Here is a 16,023-nt window from a genome sequence, read left to right on the forward strand (position 1 = left end):
GAAATCTATATTTTAATTGGATTACTTAAAAACTTTCTATACATATTTTTTACATAACTTTGATCACCCTTAATACAAATTTTTTTACATAACTTTGATCACCCTGAATGCACAAGTTTAACCTATTTTCCCTCAAAAGAGGATTTCTATAAATATAGGGTGTCCCAAAAAATGTACGCACTTTAACTAATAGCTCAATTTGAAAAATGAAATGTATTTTAATAAACACTGCTTTCTGTAATTATTCAAAATATGTGTATACATTTTTTTGGGACACCCAATACTTAAAAATTATGTCTCTTCTTCCCTGTCTTTCTGATAACCCAGAACAGCAGCATTTCCTTTTGTGCCCTGGGTGCAAAAGAGCTGATTAGAAAGCAACTGAATCAGAAAATGAAATCTGTAGCTTACTGGTCATTCTTCAAGTATCTTCTCTCCAAGTCAATTAATTGGCAATGTCTTATTTTACAGACGGGAAGCTATTTAGAGGCAGAACTGGAATTAATACCCAATTCTGACTTCAAATCACGAAGACCAAGATGAGAACTTCTCACCCGGTTGAGAACCATGCTAAAGCTGTGCAATATTGGCAGGTATACCCAGTCACCAGCACAGAAAAGCCCCAGGTGATGGTGGCAGCACTGTCACTGCAGATCAGCAGATAACATGGCCGTGCATGCCTAACTGTGAAAGACAGGAAACTTGTAAGAGTCACCACAAGGCAATCTTTATGATATCACAGTGGGGAAAATTTTCATAAACAAGATAAAAATATGCATTGACCCTATTAAATATGTGACTATTATAAAACAAAGACTTTCTGTTCATTAAAGACATAGAATGAAAAGTGACATCTGGGTCAAGGAATCATCTAACTTGACTTTTTCCCATACCCTCTCCACTGCCTCCCACCCCCTGCTCATTAAAAATAAAGCAAAGGGATTTAAAAAAATTTCAGGAGTATGGGAAAAACCAGAGACACAGTAACTAACTTTTGAGAGCTGGAAAATAGATGGATCATAAAGTGTAATAAAGTGTTTCAGTTAACAGGATAGAAAAGGCCAAATCACAAGCTAGTAAGGGAAAAATGCAAAGGCTGAGTTAAAAGCAGCATCAAATTTCTCCAGAACTGGGAGTGAAAGGGAAAGGGGCTGAAACAGGGAGGGTGGAGTGAAGACTTCAAGCAGCAGCAAGTTAAATCCCTCCTAACTCCCTGCCCCAAGACTGCCCCTCCCCTACACTAACTGAAGTTATTTCAAGCATTAGACAGGAAATCTCTTGGAATAGGGGACTCGACCAGGTGAGCGTTTGGACATTTTACAAAACCTCCAGCAGCACCAGGGAATTAGAGATAGTACATATATATAATCAATGCTACACAGAGACATGCCCTCTTCCCCAGCTCTCTGACCTCACTTGGCTCCAAGAATCCTGGCAGCCAGACCCACATCTATGTAGATATAGATTCTTCTAGGAGCAATCTGATAAGTCAAAAAGTAAATTTCTAAATCTAGTGATATCAGAGGTCTGATCAAACAGGCCACCTAGATCACCCATAGTGAAATCCAAGTTAACACACTCCGGCTTCCAACAAGCTTTGTAGATTCTAATCTCTTAGGAGAAGCAGCCAAAGATTTCCAAACATGTGAGGAAAACTTCTAACAGGTGAGTAAAAGGGAAGAAAATGCCAAAAGAACAAACAAAAACTTCTGCTTTCAGAGAAATAGTACTTTCATAAAATGAAAACAGGATGTTACACGTACAGAAAAAAGAGCATTGGGGAAAAAAGACAGTCCTTGGAAATGAAAAACACAATAGCAGATGTGAAAACCTCAATAGAATGGGTAAAAGGTAAGGTTGCAGAAATCTTTCCAAGTGGAGCAAAAAGACAAAGATTTTTTAAAAAGTCAGAAAAATGGAAGGGACAAAAATCTAAGAAGCAACTCATGAAACTTTTCACATTTTCAACAGACTAACAGGGCTAACAAGTGCCCGGCACAATGGGTGAAACCAGACCCATAAGACCCATCTCTATGAAGTTTTAGAACACTGGTGACAAAGACTCTCCAAGCTTCCTGACAGGAAACAAAGAAACTGTATGTGTGGGAACAGGAATGAACATGGTTTCTTGATCCTCAACAGCAACACTGGACTTATGAAGGTAACAGAGAACTATTTCTAAAATTCTAAGGAAATGATTTCTAACATGGAGTTTTATGCCCGGCCACAATGCTTGCAGAAACCTTTAATCTCTGTGTGCACTGGGTTGCTACATAAAATGCCTATCTAATTGGGTTGGGATCAAAAAGATTTGAAAGTCACTGCCCTAGAGAAACTTTTCAAATATATTCTAGACCTGGTCAACAATATTTACAGCAAATGCTGTAATAGCAAAAACTTGGCAACCACCAAAATGTTCTCAAATAGAATAAATTGTAGTAGATACATACAACCATAAATGTTCTACAGCCATGAAGAAGGACAGATTATAGCTGCATGCAACAAAATACAAATAAAGATTAAAGCCATGCAAAACTAAATGGTATATTGTTTAGTGATAGAATTAAAAGAAATTTTAATGAGAATAATAATTTGATAAGCAGTTATATGTGAGGGAGGAGATAAGGGAACAGAGTTAGAAAGAGGCTCATGGGGGACTTCATAATTTAATGATAATGTTCTTTAAATGTGTTAGTGTATTTTTTAAATTATTTGAGCAGACACAATAATTTTTTTATAAAAAGAGGGGCATTGCCCAATTTACTCTACGAAGCAAGTATTATTTCCACACCAAAAATCAAACCATTCAAGGTAAATAAAGGCCATCTCCGTCATTATCATAAATGCAAAAATTCCAAATATCAGAAAATCAAACGTACCAGTTTATATGATAATATATCATAAAACCATGATGAAATGGAAATCTACTGTGTTAATTCCTTTGTAAAAGAAGAGAACAAATTAGTTTCTGATTGACTAAAATACCCATCCTCATCATAATTCTCCCCAATGCAAAATGAATGAAAGACTATGAATCAATAATCATTCAAAATCTTCTACATAATGTCGAAATTTGATAATGAAAAAATTATAGCATAAGCACATTAAGTACCAGAAGAAACAGCTTAAAAAAATTAGGGCATAGGAACTCAGCTAGAGACAATGAAAGGGACAGGAGTAGGGGATTGCCTCTTTTATTGACAAATTAATTGATTTGAGAGAGAGAGAGAAACATCAATTTGTTGTACCACTTATTTATGCATTCAATGGCTGATTCTTGTATGTGTGCAGACCAGGGATCGAACCAGAAACCTTGGAGTACCAGATGATACTTTCACCAACTGAGCTACCTGGCCAGCACCTGTTGTTTTTTATGATAAATTTTAAGTCTTATAAAACTATTTACATTTCTAAACAACATATATATATATAAAAATGTAATTTTAAGCTATATATGTATATATATACACGAAGATACACAAATAGTTATGCATACATATGTACTGCTTTGAGTAAAATTTTAAAAAAACTTCCGAGGGTAAAAACCAATTCTAACACTACCCACCTCACCTGTCAACAGACTCTAGGAGGAGCCCAGTGCTGGGTGTCTCCTCAAAATCCTCCACACCTTCAACACAGTCCTGCCCTGATTCACGTTCTAGCCTCTGCCTAAAATGCATATCCTATCAAAACAAATTTAACCACACCCCAAATCCATCTCAATGCTTCCTCTTTAAAATTATTCTTATTGACCTCAGGCCAGGAAGAATTCATTTTCTTTAGGGCTATTTATATCGCATAGCATCTTTCTGTTCTCAATTACATGTCAGTATTTGCCTCCAAACAAGGCCCTTGAGATGATGGGTCTGCCTAAAATGTGTATACCCTACAAAGTTATACATGGTATAACATCACAATACATTTTCTTGCCCGAAAATAATTACAATCATTCCTTCTTCTTCAAAGAAACAAAAAAATCTTCAAATTTTTGCTAAAGCAAACACTTACTTCAAATTGTTGATTTAGAATTTTATTTTTCCTTTAATTAGTTGGATATATCTATTAAAAGGACCTATGAAATACATTGCTTAAAGCAAAATTAACCAAGTAGTTAAAAGAAAGGCAAACATTATCTGAGCTGCAATTTTAAAACCAGACTCATTCAGACATGGTAAAAAAAAAAAGTTTTATTAAGAAAGTGATATAACTTTATAGGACAAGCAGCAATATGAACTAAATCCAAGGAAGGTGTTTTTTTAAAGCAGGACTGGTAAGAAGTTCATCACTTACTCTTTGCATGATGCTGCTCAAATATTAGCAAGCAGAGTAAATAACATCCTTTCCAACCCCATGTCTTTATATTCAGCAACCTTTTCTTTCTCAGATTAGCGACTCAAACTTACATCTAAACACTCAGGGGACTTATACAAAAAGAAAATAAAAAGATTTGTTCAACAAATATTTGAAGTCCACTCTGTATCAGATATTGTTCTAACCTCTGAAGATGCAGCAATGAACAAAACAGGCAGAGTCTGGCCCTCAGGCAGCTCATGTTTGTGTCGGGTGTATTGGGGTGGGGAGGCCAGGCAGAAAATAAACAAGTGAAATATTATGTCAGATGGTGGTAAATGCTAGGGAGAAAAGTCAGTTGTTCACTGTGAATGGCAGTTGTTATCTGAATTAGGATATTCAGGGAAGACTTTACTGAGACATTGACATTGGCGGGGAGAGGAGGGTGGGGAGGAAAGGGCCCGGAATTTTACTCTTAGGTTTTAAGCAGTAACATGATCTGACTGAGATTTTAACAGGCACCCTCTGGCTGTTGTGCTGCAGACAGACAGACAGCAGGGAAGCAGGGGTGGAGGCAATGGCCAGTGAGAAGGCTCTTTCAATAATGCACCTTGGAAATGAGGTAGCTTGCGAGTGACAACAGTAAACATGGTGAGTTGATAGATTCAGGATATATTTGAAGATAGAATCAACATGATTTTGTTTGACTGGATTTGGGATATGAGAGAAAGAACAGAATCATGAAGGACTTCAAGGATTTGGCCTGAGAAACTGGAAAGACAGAGTTGTCATTTATACTGAAATCTGTTAAATCTATAGCTAGATAAAAAAAAAAAAAAGCACAGAGAGCCAACCAACACGGCTCAGTAACTGAGTGTTGACTTATGAACCAGGAGGTCACAGTTCCATTCCTGGTCAGGGCACATGCCCAGGTTGCAGGCTAGATCTCCAGTGGGGGGGCATGCAGGAGAAACCGATTCATGTTTCTCTCACATCCATGATTCTATCTCTCCCTTCCCCTCTCACCAAAATCAATATGAAAGTTTTTCATGAAAAACAAATACCTATCATAAATTAGACCATTAACTCCAAATTCCTTCAATTTCTTCCTGTTTTCCGGGTCGTTGGTATCATCACCCCAGCAGAATATGACTAGTCCCTTAGCTTTTGCCTCTTCAATGTAGGATGGGTTTCTGAGCAGATCTTCAGTATGTGCATTTATCCCCTAATGGGAGAAAAATAAATTACTCATGAAAAAGTAACTTATTGACTGCAAATGCTAAATGGTCATATTCTAAATCAGTGCTCTCCAAAGTTGAGTGGGCAGGAAAAGACAATGTATAATTTTTCTTACACAACTTATATTATTAGATCATTTCAGACAAATCATAAAATCCACTCAACTACAAAACTTACTTAATGTAGGCATTCAAGGAAATATATATATATTTTTGTTCAAGTAATTGCTTTTGATTCTGAGATCTAATACTCTCATTTTTCAGTAGAACTATCTGCTTGTTATAAATAGGTCAAAACTAACCAATGAGATGTGTAATGGAACATGAAACTTTATTTCTTTTCTAAAAAGCATTTTAAAAAAATGAAAATTAAGAAATTCAAACATAACTTACCAGTAGATTTTCAAACTGTGCAAAACTCATTGCAATAGCAGTTGTCCGAGATCTGAGGTCCATGAGTTCAGGGTAAATATCAGACTTTCCTTGAGTCAAAAATAATATGGGATATTTGTTCTGCTTGTGCCGAACCCTAAAAAAGACAATTCAAAAAATGCTTTTCATTGGGATGATAATTATATTGTTCTGAAGCTTTAGAAAATATATCAAGACCCCCCCCCAGCATAATCCCATTACTGAGATATAATCACCATTAACATGTGTGTATTGCCTTTCAGACAAAAAATAAAAAAAAATTTAATTTTTCTATACAAGAGCTAAAATATTCTCAGAAATGGGCAACAAGAAAGTCTTTAAGGGCCCTGACTGGTTTGGCTCAGTGGATAGAGCATTGGCCTGCAGACTAAAGGGTCCCAGGTCAATTCCAGTCAAGGAGGGCATGTACCTTGGTTGTGGGCACATCCCCAACTGGGGCTGTGCAGGAGGCAGCTGATTGATGTTTCTCTCATCAATGTTTCTAACTCTCTATCCCTCTCCCTTCCTCTCTGTAAAAAATCAATAAAATTTATTTTTTTTAAAAAAGAAAGCCTTTAAGGACTTATAATTTGGTAAGGAAGATGTTACATGCAATACAGGGTATGATGCATTAGGACCCAGTGGGTATGGAGTTTACAGGAGTGAAGGGCATCCCAGCAGGTAGTCCTGAAGGGAAGTGAGAATATATATAACTTTTCTGAGAGGATAAATCAAGGGTAAAGTCTGGGCACTTCCCCACCTCCAACCATAATCTTTGTACACTAAGTCCTATCTACAGTAAGAGAGTATATGAGGAAAAAAATGACTATTACTCACATTGTGCAAATATCTGCATCAAATGAAGAAAACACTATTCTTCTCTTGCCAGAATTTTCTAAGACAGTTTTTAAAATGATATCCAAAAACCGATTCATGTCAAAATATGTTGATAAGTTACCATCCCACATTCCATCCTATGTAGAAGAAGCAAATAGGAAAACAAAAGCCATTAACTACTCTGGAATCACAGTGCTAGGAAAAAAATCTTGAGAACACCTAGTCCAACTCTTAGTTTATAGATGAGAAAAGCAAAGTCCTGAAAAATGAAATGAAATGATGTGCCCATGAACACATTGCTACTTAGCGACAGTGCAGCTATCATAATTCAGGTATAGAGATGCTTATATGCAAAGCAATTATACCATTAATAGACTTTTGTTTTAATAAGATAAATAAAAACTATAACTGGAAACTTGCAATCTACTGTGACTTTTTAAATAGTTTAATATATTCATAAACTTTAGGACAAAAGGGCTCTACTTCATTTGCTAACTCACTGCAAACAACAACAAAACCTGGTAAATATGAATTACTAGTTAAATTTCTCATTCTTCGGATCTTAGGCCTATCAAGTACCCTCATCTGATACATTCAATCGCTGTTCTCCTCGACCAGAATATAGGTTCCAGGAAGGCAAGGCTTTATTCTTTCACTACTTGATCCCAGCACTCAGAAAATACCTGGCCTTTAACAGCTTTTCAATATATAATTATTGAACAAAACAGTGACTAAATCTGTGAGTGATTTAAAACACATTTGTAAAAATTTATTTTCCTGGTTAATTATTACTAGCTACTAGCACTTAATAGAAAACTGCTTAGGACATTATTATGTGTTTAGATGGGGAAGATAAAATAAAAACTAATCAAAGTTATAGAGTTCCGACTGTCCAGTGTTCTTATTGTTCACCTATGAGCATACCCAGAAACCATCCATATAAATGTGCACATGAGACACATGAACATGGAAATTTCTACTATAATACATTCATTACTACTTTTAAGTAGCCACAAATTAGTATAAGTATATACAATATGCTTTATTGCCTGGCCAGTGTGGTTTAGTGATTGAGCATCAACCCATGAATGAGATCATCATGGTTCAGTTCCCAGTCATGGCACAAGCTCCAGTAAGGGGTGTATAGGAGGCAGCCGATCAGTGATTCTCATCATTAATATTTCTATTTATCTCTCCCTTCCTCTCTCTGAAATCAATAAAAACATTTTAAAATAAATAAATAAAATATGCGTTATTAAAAGGGTCTAAAAGCACTGTGCTTACTGGAAGAAACCACAATAAGTTTTCAGTTTCACTTACTCCATTAAAGCAAAAAGATAAGAGTGAATGTATTTAAAACACACAGGAAAAGGGAAAGACGAGAATACACAAAGAATTACTTACCCTTTGTTGGCAGATCCACTTTATTTCTATGTTATACCCTACATCTTCTGGCAAAGACTCTAAAACCTAGAGTTTTGTTTGTTGGTGGTGAATTTTGTTTTATTTTTGGTGAAATGAATGGTAGAATAAGGGGGAAAAAGAAAAACAAAATTATTACAAAAACGCAATCTGTAAGAAAACATATCGCTAGTAAGAGTAAAATGCTTTCAGCATTAAATCACTAGCTTTTCTTATACTCAACTGACAATCTCATTAATTAAATTAAGAGAGTCAAAAGAAATTAAACAGCAAAAGCAACAGTCCTAGGTACTATCTGCGATAACTGATCACTACTACCACAAAGGTGGATCCTTAACCTAAAATTCTTCTCACCATTACTACAAAGATGGATCCTTAACCTAAAATTCTTCTCACTGTTACTACTGGATATCCAAAGTGAATCACAATAAACTTATTCGACCTCAAGGATTTAAGAAGACATTTGTTGTGTTTTCTGAATTTTATTCAAGTATATCAATATACTAATACTAAGTCATGGTTATATGAAAAACTATGTTTCCTAACTTTTTTGAAGGTGGTGATGCTTAACAATATCATGTGGATAACTCCCTGAAAAGATGTTATCTCCAAATGAAAGATTATGCCAAGGCTCGTAAATAAGGTTATGAGTATATAAATGAACAAATAATATGATGTCAACTTATTTAAACTAAGTTATCTAGACATTTTGCAATAATACCATTTTGGCAGCATAAGTAGAAAATAAAATTGAAATTATAAAGCCAGGCTACTATACTACAAAGAGCTGACTTGATTAGTCTTTAAACATGAAGGCTGGGAAAATACAGAAACATGTACAGGCAAAATGAATTTGAAACAGATATAGTTTTTAATTTCAATTTATTTCAAAAGTTTAGAAACCACTTAACATAGATAATACGTATGATGTTTGATTTTATAACAGCAAATAAAGCACACTAAAAAGACAATGTAATAGTAAGAACATAGCTTGGTAGCTTGGTGACCTGGGATCTAGCCCTGGGTCTATTCCAGTGATGGCGAACTTATGTCACGCATGTCAGAACTCATTTTTTTTGGTTTTCTTTGTTAAATGGCATTTAAATATATAAAATAAATATCAAAAATATAAATCTTTGTTTTACTATGGTTGCAAATATCGAAAAATTTCTATATGTGACACGGCACCAGAGTTAAGCTAAGGTTTTTCAAAATGCTGACATGCCGAACTCAAAAGGTTTGCTATCACTGGCCTATACTAACCAGCTAAAAAGTACAGTACCTAAAACAGGTTGTACTCGATTTTGTGAGGGGCTTTTGACTTTTCCCCCTGATATCTTTAACAATATTTATTTAACATACCATCACTATTTTTTAAAATATGTTTTTATTGATTTCAGAGAGAAAAGGAGAGGGAGATAGAAACATCCATGATGAGAGAGAATCATTTATTGGCTGCTTCCTGCACGCCCCCCACTGGGGATTGAGACTGCAACCCGGGCATGTGCCCTTGACCAGAATCGAACCCAGGACCCTTCAGTCCACAGGCCGACCCTCTATCCATTAAGCCAAACCAGCTAGGGCACCTGTCACCTTTTTACTGGACCAACACAAAATTAAAAAATAAGAACAATAGTATATACTAGTATATTAATAGTTCTGAGATTGTCAAACATCAAATTTACAGAAAGATCCTTCTTTAGCCCTAGGTGGTTTGGCTCAGTGGATAGAGGGTGGGACTGTGGACTGAAAGGTCCCTCCCAGGTTCGATTCTGGTCAGGGGCACATGCCTGGGTTGTGGGCTCAATTCCCAGTTGGGAGCGTGCAGTAGGCAGCCAATCAATGATTCTCTCTCATCATTGATGTTTCTATCTCTCTTCCTCTCTCCCTTCCTCTCTGAAATCAATAAAAAATATATTGTTTTTAAAAAAGATCCCTTTTTATACTGAGAAGACTATATTTGGCCTTTTTGGGGCTTTGATATTCCTCTGTGATTCAATTATTGTGATGCCAAAGTAAATGAATAAATGAGTGTGTGTGCTGAACTTACTTGACTAAGCAAATATTGTCAAACCTTTCACAAACAATTTTTTTAAAAACTTTTTTCCATTCTATGAAGTCACAAGTTTAGGAATCATGAGATTTCTATGAACTAAATGATTTCGGAATTTTGGAATAGAAAGAATGACTTTACTTAGCTGGGCTTCAGAAATATCTGAAAAATTATTCAAATCATGTTTTAAATGCACTAAGACAAAAATAATAAATGCACCAATAGGACTGTGTCCATTTGAGGATTTCTCTTGTAGCATCCTTTCTGTAGGGTGAATAATTGTGATAAATTGAAATGACCTATTTTTGCCTTAAGAAATCTCCTATAGGTGACATCACCAAGAAAAGATAATGGAGAAGAGTAGAAGTTAGGAAATGGAGCCAGTAGAATAAAAAGTAGACTTAGCATAGCTAAGGAGAGGGTCTGGTGTCCATATAGGCTTGCCCGATTCTGTCAGATAGATTCCTGTATAAACTGTCTAGTTTCAAAATACTCATGCTAGTTTTTCTTATACTTTTTCAAAGTGAATTCTTTAAATCTGTGTCTCGTTTTATGTAACGAGGGTCCTTATTTTCTTTGGAGGATCTAATTTCTCTCCAAAATGTTAAGGAACAGTTAAATGCCTCTCTTATCATCACATCTCCCCCAATTCCTTGTTCCCTGCCCTCTCCTTCCTTTTTACATACAGAAATATGTGAATTTCCTATTCTTATCAAATTAACCGATTGAGGTGGGAATTTGTATTAAGCAGGTAAATTACTATCTTTTTTAAAGTAGCATAGGTACGCCACATAAGAATATATCTTCTCTATAAAGCATCAATGATGACATGTTTATATTAATACTAGAGGCCTGATGCACAAAAATTGTGCAAGAGTAGGTCCTCGCAGCCCTGGCTGCCTTGCGGCCCTTCCCTACCCCTGCCCCCTCCACTGGTTGTTCCGGGAGGTCATCTGGAAGATTGGAAGGTCGTTCTGCCATCCAGTCTAATTAGCATATTAGCTCTTTATTATATTGCATTGCCTTTGATACAACCATATTAGTACCCATTTAAGAGAATAAAGTTATTCAGATATAACAGAATTAATGAGATAGCCTTGCCCTAGTTTTCCTAAGGAACTTACCATCTTAAGAGAAGGAAATGGCTGATTATCAGATAAAGAATTTTCTTCTTCAACCACAGATTCTGAAAAATTTAAATTATAAAAACTCAGTAGATTAAAAAAAATACCATTTTATCACTAAGATCTCTTTCTAAATTTGTAAGCAAAAAAAGACATGCTAAAGTAATTATGAAATCCTTTCATATGCAGTGTTTGAAGGCTCTTATATTTATTATTTTTAACCATTAAACCCCTGATTTTTTAAATAAGCATCCTTTTTGAAGACTAGTATGCAACATTTAACAGAAACACCACAGTTTGTGGTCCTAACAATGATTATTTTCTCATAAAAGTTGTAATACTTCTTTTAAAAAAGGTAGTCACAAGAGTGTTTTGTTATTTCTTAATGGAATTAAGAGGTATGTCATCTTGCTAAGACTATCTGAAATATCAAAATCGTCTCAGAAGTTAGAAATTAAGAGAATCTATAGCCACTAATGTACTTTGGTTACCATTACATTTAATCCAAAATAGATTCCAACTTGAGACACAGAAGGATTTTTTCCAAGACAGAAAAAATTAATATCAAGCTTTTCTTTTAAAAAAAAAAAAGATCGCTTGGTGTGGCTGAGTGGTTGAGTGTCGACCTATAAACCAAGAGGTCATGGTTTGAATCCTGGTGAGGGCATTTGCCCAGATTGCAGGCTCGATTCCCAGTGTGGGGCATTTAGGAGGCACCCAATCAATGATTCTCTCTCATCGCAAATATTTCTATCTCTCTCCCTTCCTCTCTGAATTCACTGGCTCGAAATACATAAAAACATTTTCCTCACCCTACAGAGGTTTACATTCTAGTTGAAGAGACAGGGCATATATAAAAATAAAGGGTAACAACAACAACAACAAAGGATACACTAAGCCTCAAATGAACGGCATAGACTATTATGTCCCATGGGAGGAGAAAGTAAAGTGGAATTACAAAGGGATTTTGTAGGCAGGCCAAGCTTTGAGGAACCTGAGGCAAGTAAACTGCCCAAGGTCACAATTGGTAAATATTAGGTAGAGCTGCCTTCATTTTCCTGGCTTCTATTCTTGCTATAGTCTTATCATTTTGTAATGTGAAGAATGTTGGAAATACTGAAAGGTACAAAATGATAAAGACCTCTGATCATCTATACAATGACATATATGCACTTGAAGATTAATATATGTAAAGCTTTCATGTTTATAAAATTACTTTTGGATAGCCCTGTATTATATTCATTAAACAACCAACAGTGTGTCAAAACGGATAAGGAAATATTGTATATATGCTAACTATGAAATGAAAACAGTGTTTCCATACTTGTACATACCTTTTAGATCTTTAGATTTTAGTGCAGTCACATGAGTAAGCTAAAAAACACACACAAAATGCAATCATTAGAAAAAGCCTTAGTTTATGAAGAACTTTAACTTGAAGAGCTAGTAAGTTAAAGAAAACTATAAAATGTAGAATTATAAGTTTATAAGAATAAGCACACATATATACATATATATATATTTATACATACACATAAGATCATAATCAGATACCCAAGTAGGGAAGAAGAATATAAAGATTCTTAAGTTAGGAAACTTATACTCAATCAACCATTTATTTAGGTATCCAATGGGAATAGAAAGGGGGATCATATAAGATTACATGGAATAACAAAATATACAAAGATCTTAGTTACATAAGTATAAAGCCAACAATAGCATAAAAGGCCAATTGTAAAGTAGTGAGTTATAAAGAAAGGCTAAAGTAGAACAGAGGCAACCTAAAATTATGGATGAGAAGGGCTGACAAAGACTTATAGTCTAGCCCCGTGGTCGGCAAACTGCGGCTCGAGAGCCACAGCGGCTCTTTGGCCCCTTGAGTGTGGCTCTTCCTAAGCCTTAGGAGTACCCTAATTAAGTTAATAATAATGTACCTACCTATATAGTTTAAGTTTTAAAAATTTGGCTCTCAAAAGAAATTTCAACCGTTGTACTGTTGATATTTGGCTCTGTTGACTAATGAGTTTGCTGACCACTGGCCTAGCCCCTTGATGTATGCAAAAACCAAGGCAGTTCATGAAAACAGAGAAGATAGATCAGCACAAACCCATTCTTCCTAATAGAACAGAAAACCAAAGCATATACTCTATGCATGCTGACTATATTATCTCCAGGTGCAGAGAACATTACCATATACAGACAGATACAAATAGTCTTAAAATAAAAGATTATTTACATTTTATGCTATTATTACTACCTTTAACAACTGGAGTTGGTCAAATGTTAATTCCTTTACTGGAATTTCAAATAATTCAACTGGATCAGCCTCAAATTTCTAAATAGAAAAGAAAAAGAAATATAGGCCTCAAATTATTACGAATGTTTACCCCAGGCAGGACTAATATCTTAATTTACTGAATGATGAGAACAATTATTTGATGACTACAGTGAGCCCATGTAGAGGAGCCCTTCTTATCTAACACTACACCTCAGCTCTTAAATTCTGGCTTTTGGTTTTAATGTAAGTGGCAGTTCCTGGAAGAAAGAAAACAGATGGGAGCAGGTTATGGCACTGGAGACACACTGAAAACAAAGCCAGAGGTTCAGTGATTACCTCTATTTCCTGTCATCCTGTATTGAGCAAAGACTGAAGGCGGCTCAGGCCAGAGCAGCGAAGGCTGAAGGCGGCTCTGCCCAGAGCCAAGGCCTGGGTCCCGGGTGCCGGAGGAAAACCGGTGCCGGCAGCCAGGGGAAGGGAAGGCCTATTGCATGAATCTTTTCGTGCAACAGGCCTCTAGTTAACTATAAGTGTAATACTTAACAGGAACTCTATTATAAATGCTTTCCCCTTGAGCAAATCTGTTTTATTAGATTTTAATATCATATCAAATGGCCCACTGTTTAGGCACCTTTATCTTAATAAAAGTTAATGTACCACTGATAAATCATCAATCCAATAAATACATGGCTGGACAAAAGTAGGTTTACAGTTGTAATACAAATAAATAATAATACATAGTAAAAGAATAAACTCTGTTTTGCATACTCAAACTCACAACTATAAAACTATGTTTGCACACCCCTATACATTAAAATTTATTACTTTTATACTCGTTTATATACATATGGTATGAGTTTGTATATGCATACAGTTTGTCTGTGAGAATACATAAGAGATTATTAAGAGTAAGGGAATGTGGCCAAGGGAAAGGCAAATTTATATTCATAATCTTATGAACTTTTGCTTTTATTGAAAAATACCAGCTTAAAAATTAAAACTAAAAATATACACAATTCATTACTCTCATTCCCTAATTAATCCATCCAGATTCAAATTAAGAGCAAAACAAAGGAACTAGATTCATTAACCGCCTTCTTGGTTATGTATTAGTTTCCCCACAGCAAAAACAACCTGCTCCATTTCTATTATTTTACCCTACTTCTGTCATCTAACAGGTGCATCTCCTTCCCTCCCTCTCCTAATATGTTTCACAGAAACAGAAAGGTCCTTTTCTATACATCACAGTAATCCCAACCCAAGTGACTGGTTAGAATCCACTAGCAGGCAGAGCCAGGTGCCTTGTCATCTACTTCCATAACATGCAGGGTCTGGTGCAGTGTTACATATGTAAGCAAACTAGCCTTAACTTCAAACCAACTCAGTGGAAAATAATACTTAAAACCATTAAAAAAAAAGTTTTAAAGAAAATGCTAAATAAACCCCAGTAGTTAAGTCCCTAAGAAATCACTTGGTTAATTTGTATACTGAAGTTCAGGCAGTTGTGATATATAATTATCACAATTCTGTTTGCACAACAATTATAATTTTTAAGAAATTATATGCATTTTCAAATCTTTATCATGTCCTCCTCTCCACTCTCAAAAGTCTCAGGCTTACCTTATCTTTGGCCCACATAACTGTACCTCTTGCCTCTATTCTCTGTCCTCTTTAAATTCCCCCTTATATCAGATATCAAATTATTAATCTGGAAGTTTAGTTCTGAACATTTCCCTTCTTGGCTCAAAACCCCTTCACAGAGGCCTCCACTATCTGGCTCCAAAGCACTTCTAATTGTAGTTTTCATTGTGGTCCTTCCCATTTCAGCCAAATCATACTAGCCTATTAATTTGAGAAAGACCTTGAAGAAAAAGAAGGGAGCCTAGAAAACAAACACGCTGGTAGCTTCCTCTCCTGTCTCAATATAGAGACAATGGCAGACTGATAAAGAAACCACCTAAAATGTTCTTTTGTTAGATAACTAGAGGCCCGGTGCATGAATTCGTGCACAGGTGGGATCCAGCTGACCTGCCCCAATGGGGGCCGATCAGACTGGGCTGGTAAGGGAGGGGCCACAGGAGGTTGGTTGTCGGCCTGGGGGAAGAAGGGACCCTTGCAGGAAATTGGCCAGGGAGAGGGGCTGCAGGAGGTTAGAGGAGGGCAATTAGGGCCCCAATCAGGCGATAGTGCGCATCATAGCGACTGGTCATTCTGGTGTTCTGGTTGCTTGGCTTTTATATATATAGACTAGAGGCCCGGTGCACAAAAATTTGTGCACTCGGGGGGGAGGGGGGATCCCTCAGCCCGGCCTGTGCCCTCTAGCAGTCTGGGACCCCTCGGGAGATAACGACCTGCTGGCTTAGGCCTGCT

At 36.1% G+C, this 16,023-nt stretch overlaps 1 protein-coding gene and 1 long non-coding RNA gene across 2 annotated transcripts in view; one reads left to right on the plus strand and one right to left on the minus strand.

Annotated features, from left to right (window-relative positions):
• Window positions 1-1,127: 1,127 nt before the first annotated feature.
• LOC107182178 lies at window positions 1,128-1,901 on the plus strand. Its single transcript, XR_001512900.1, has 2 exons — window positions 1,128-1,354; window positions 1,498-1,901. It is a non-coding gene; the product is annotated as an uncharacterized LOC107182178 (long non-coding RNA).
• Window positions 1,902-2,917: 1,016 nt separating this feature from the next.
• The window catches only part of GPCPD1 (glycerophosphocholine phosphodiesterase 1), a 48,910-nt gene continuing 35,804 nt past the window's right edge, over window positions 2,918-16,023 (minus strand). Inside the window, exons 11-19 of the mRNA XM_015560222.1 lie at window positions 13,633-13,710; window positions 12,710-12,749; window positions 11,376-11,437; window positions 8,181-8,246; window positions 6,777-6,913; window positions 5,922-6,057; window positions 5,355-5,515; window positions 3,571-3,669; window positions 2,918-2,939 (exon numbers count right to left, since the gene is read on the minus strand). Of these exons, the coding sequence (XP_015415708.1) occupies window positions 2,933-2,939; window positions 3,571-3,669; window positions 5,355-5,515; window positions 5,922-6,057; window positions 6,777-6,913; window positions 8,181-8,246; window positions 11,376-11,437; window positions 12,710-12,749; window positions 13,633-13,710 (786 nt within the window). The 3' untranslated portion in view covers window positions 2,918-2,932. The remainder of the gene's footprint in view (window positions 2,940-3,570; window positions 3,670-5,354; window positions 5,516-5,921; window positions 6,058-6,776; window positions 6,914-8,180; window positions 8,247-11,375; window positions 11,438-12,709; window positions 12,750-13,632; window positions 13,711-16,023) is intronic.

The sequence above is a fragment of the Myotis davidii genome, unplaced genomic scaffold, assembly GCF_000327345.1.
Source record: "Myotis davidii unplaced genomic scaffold, ASM32734v1 scaffold32, whole genome shotgun sequence".
Lineage (NCBI taxonomy): Eukaryota > Metazoa > Chordata > Mammalia > Chiroptera > Vespertilionidae > Myotis > Myotis davidii.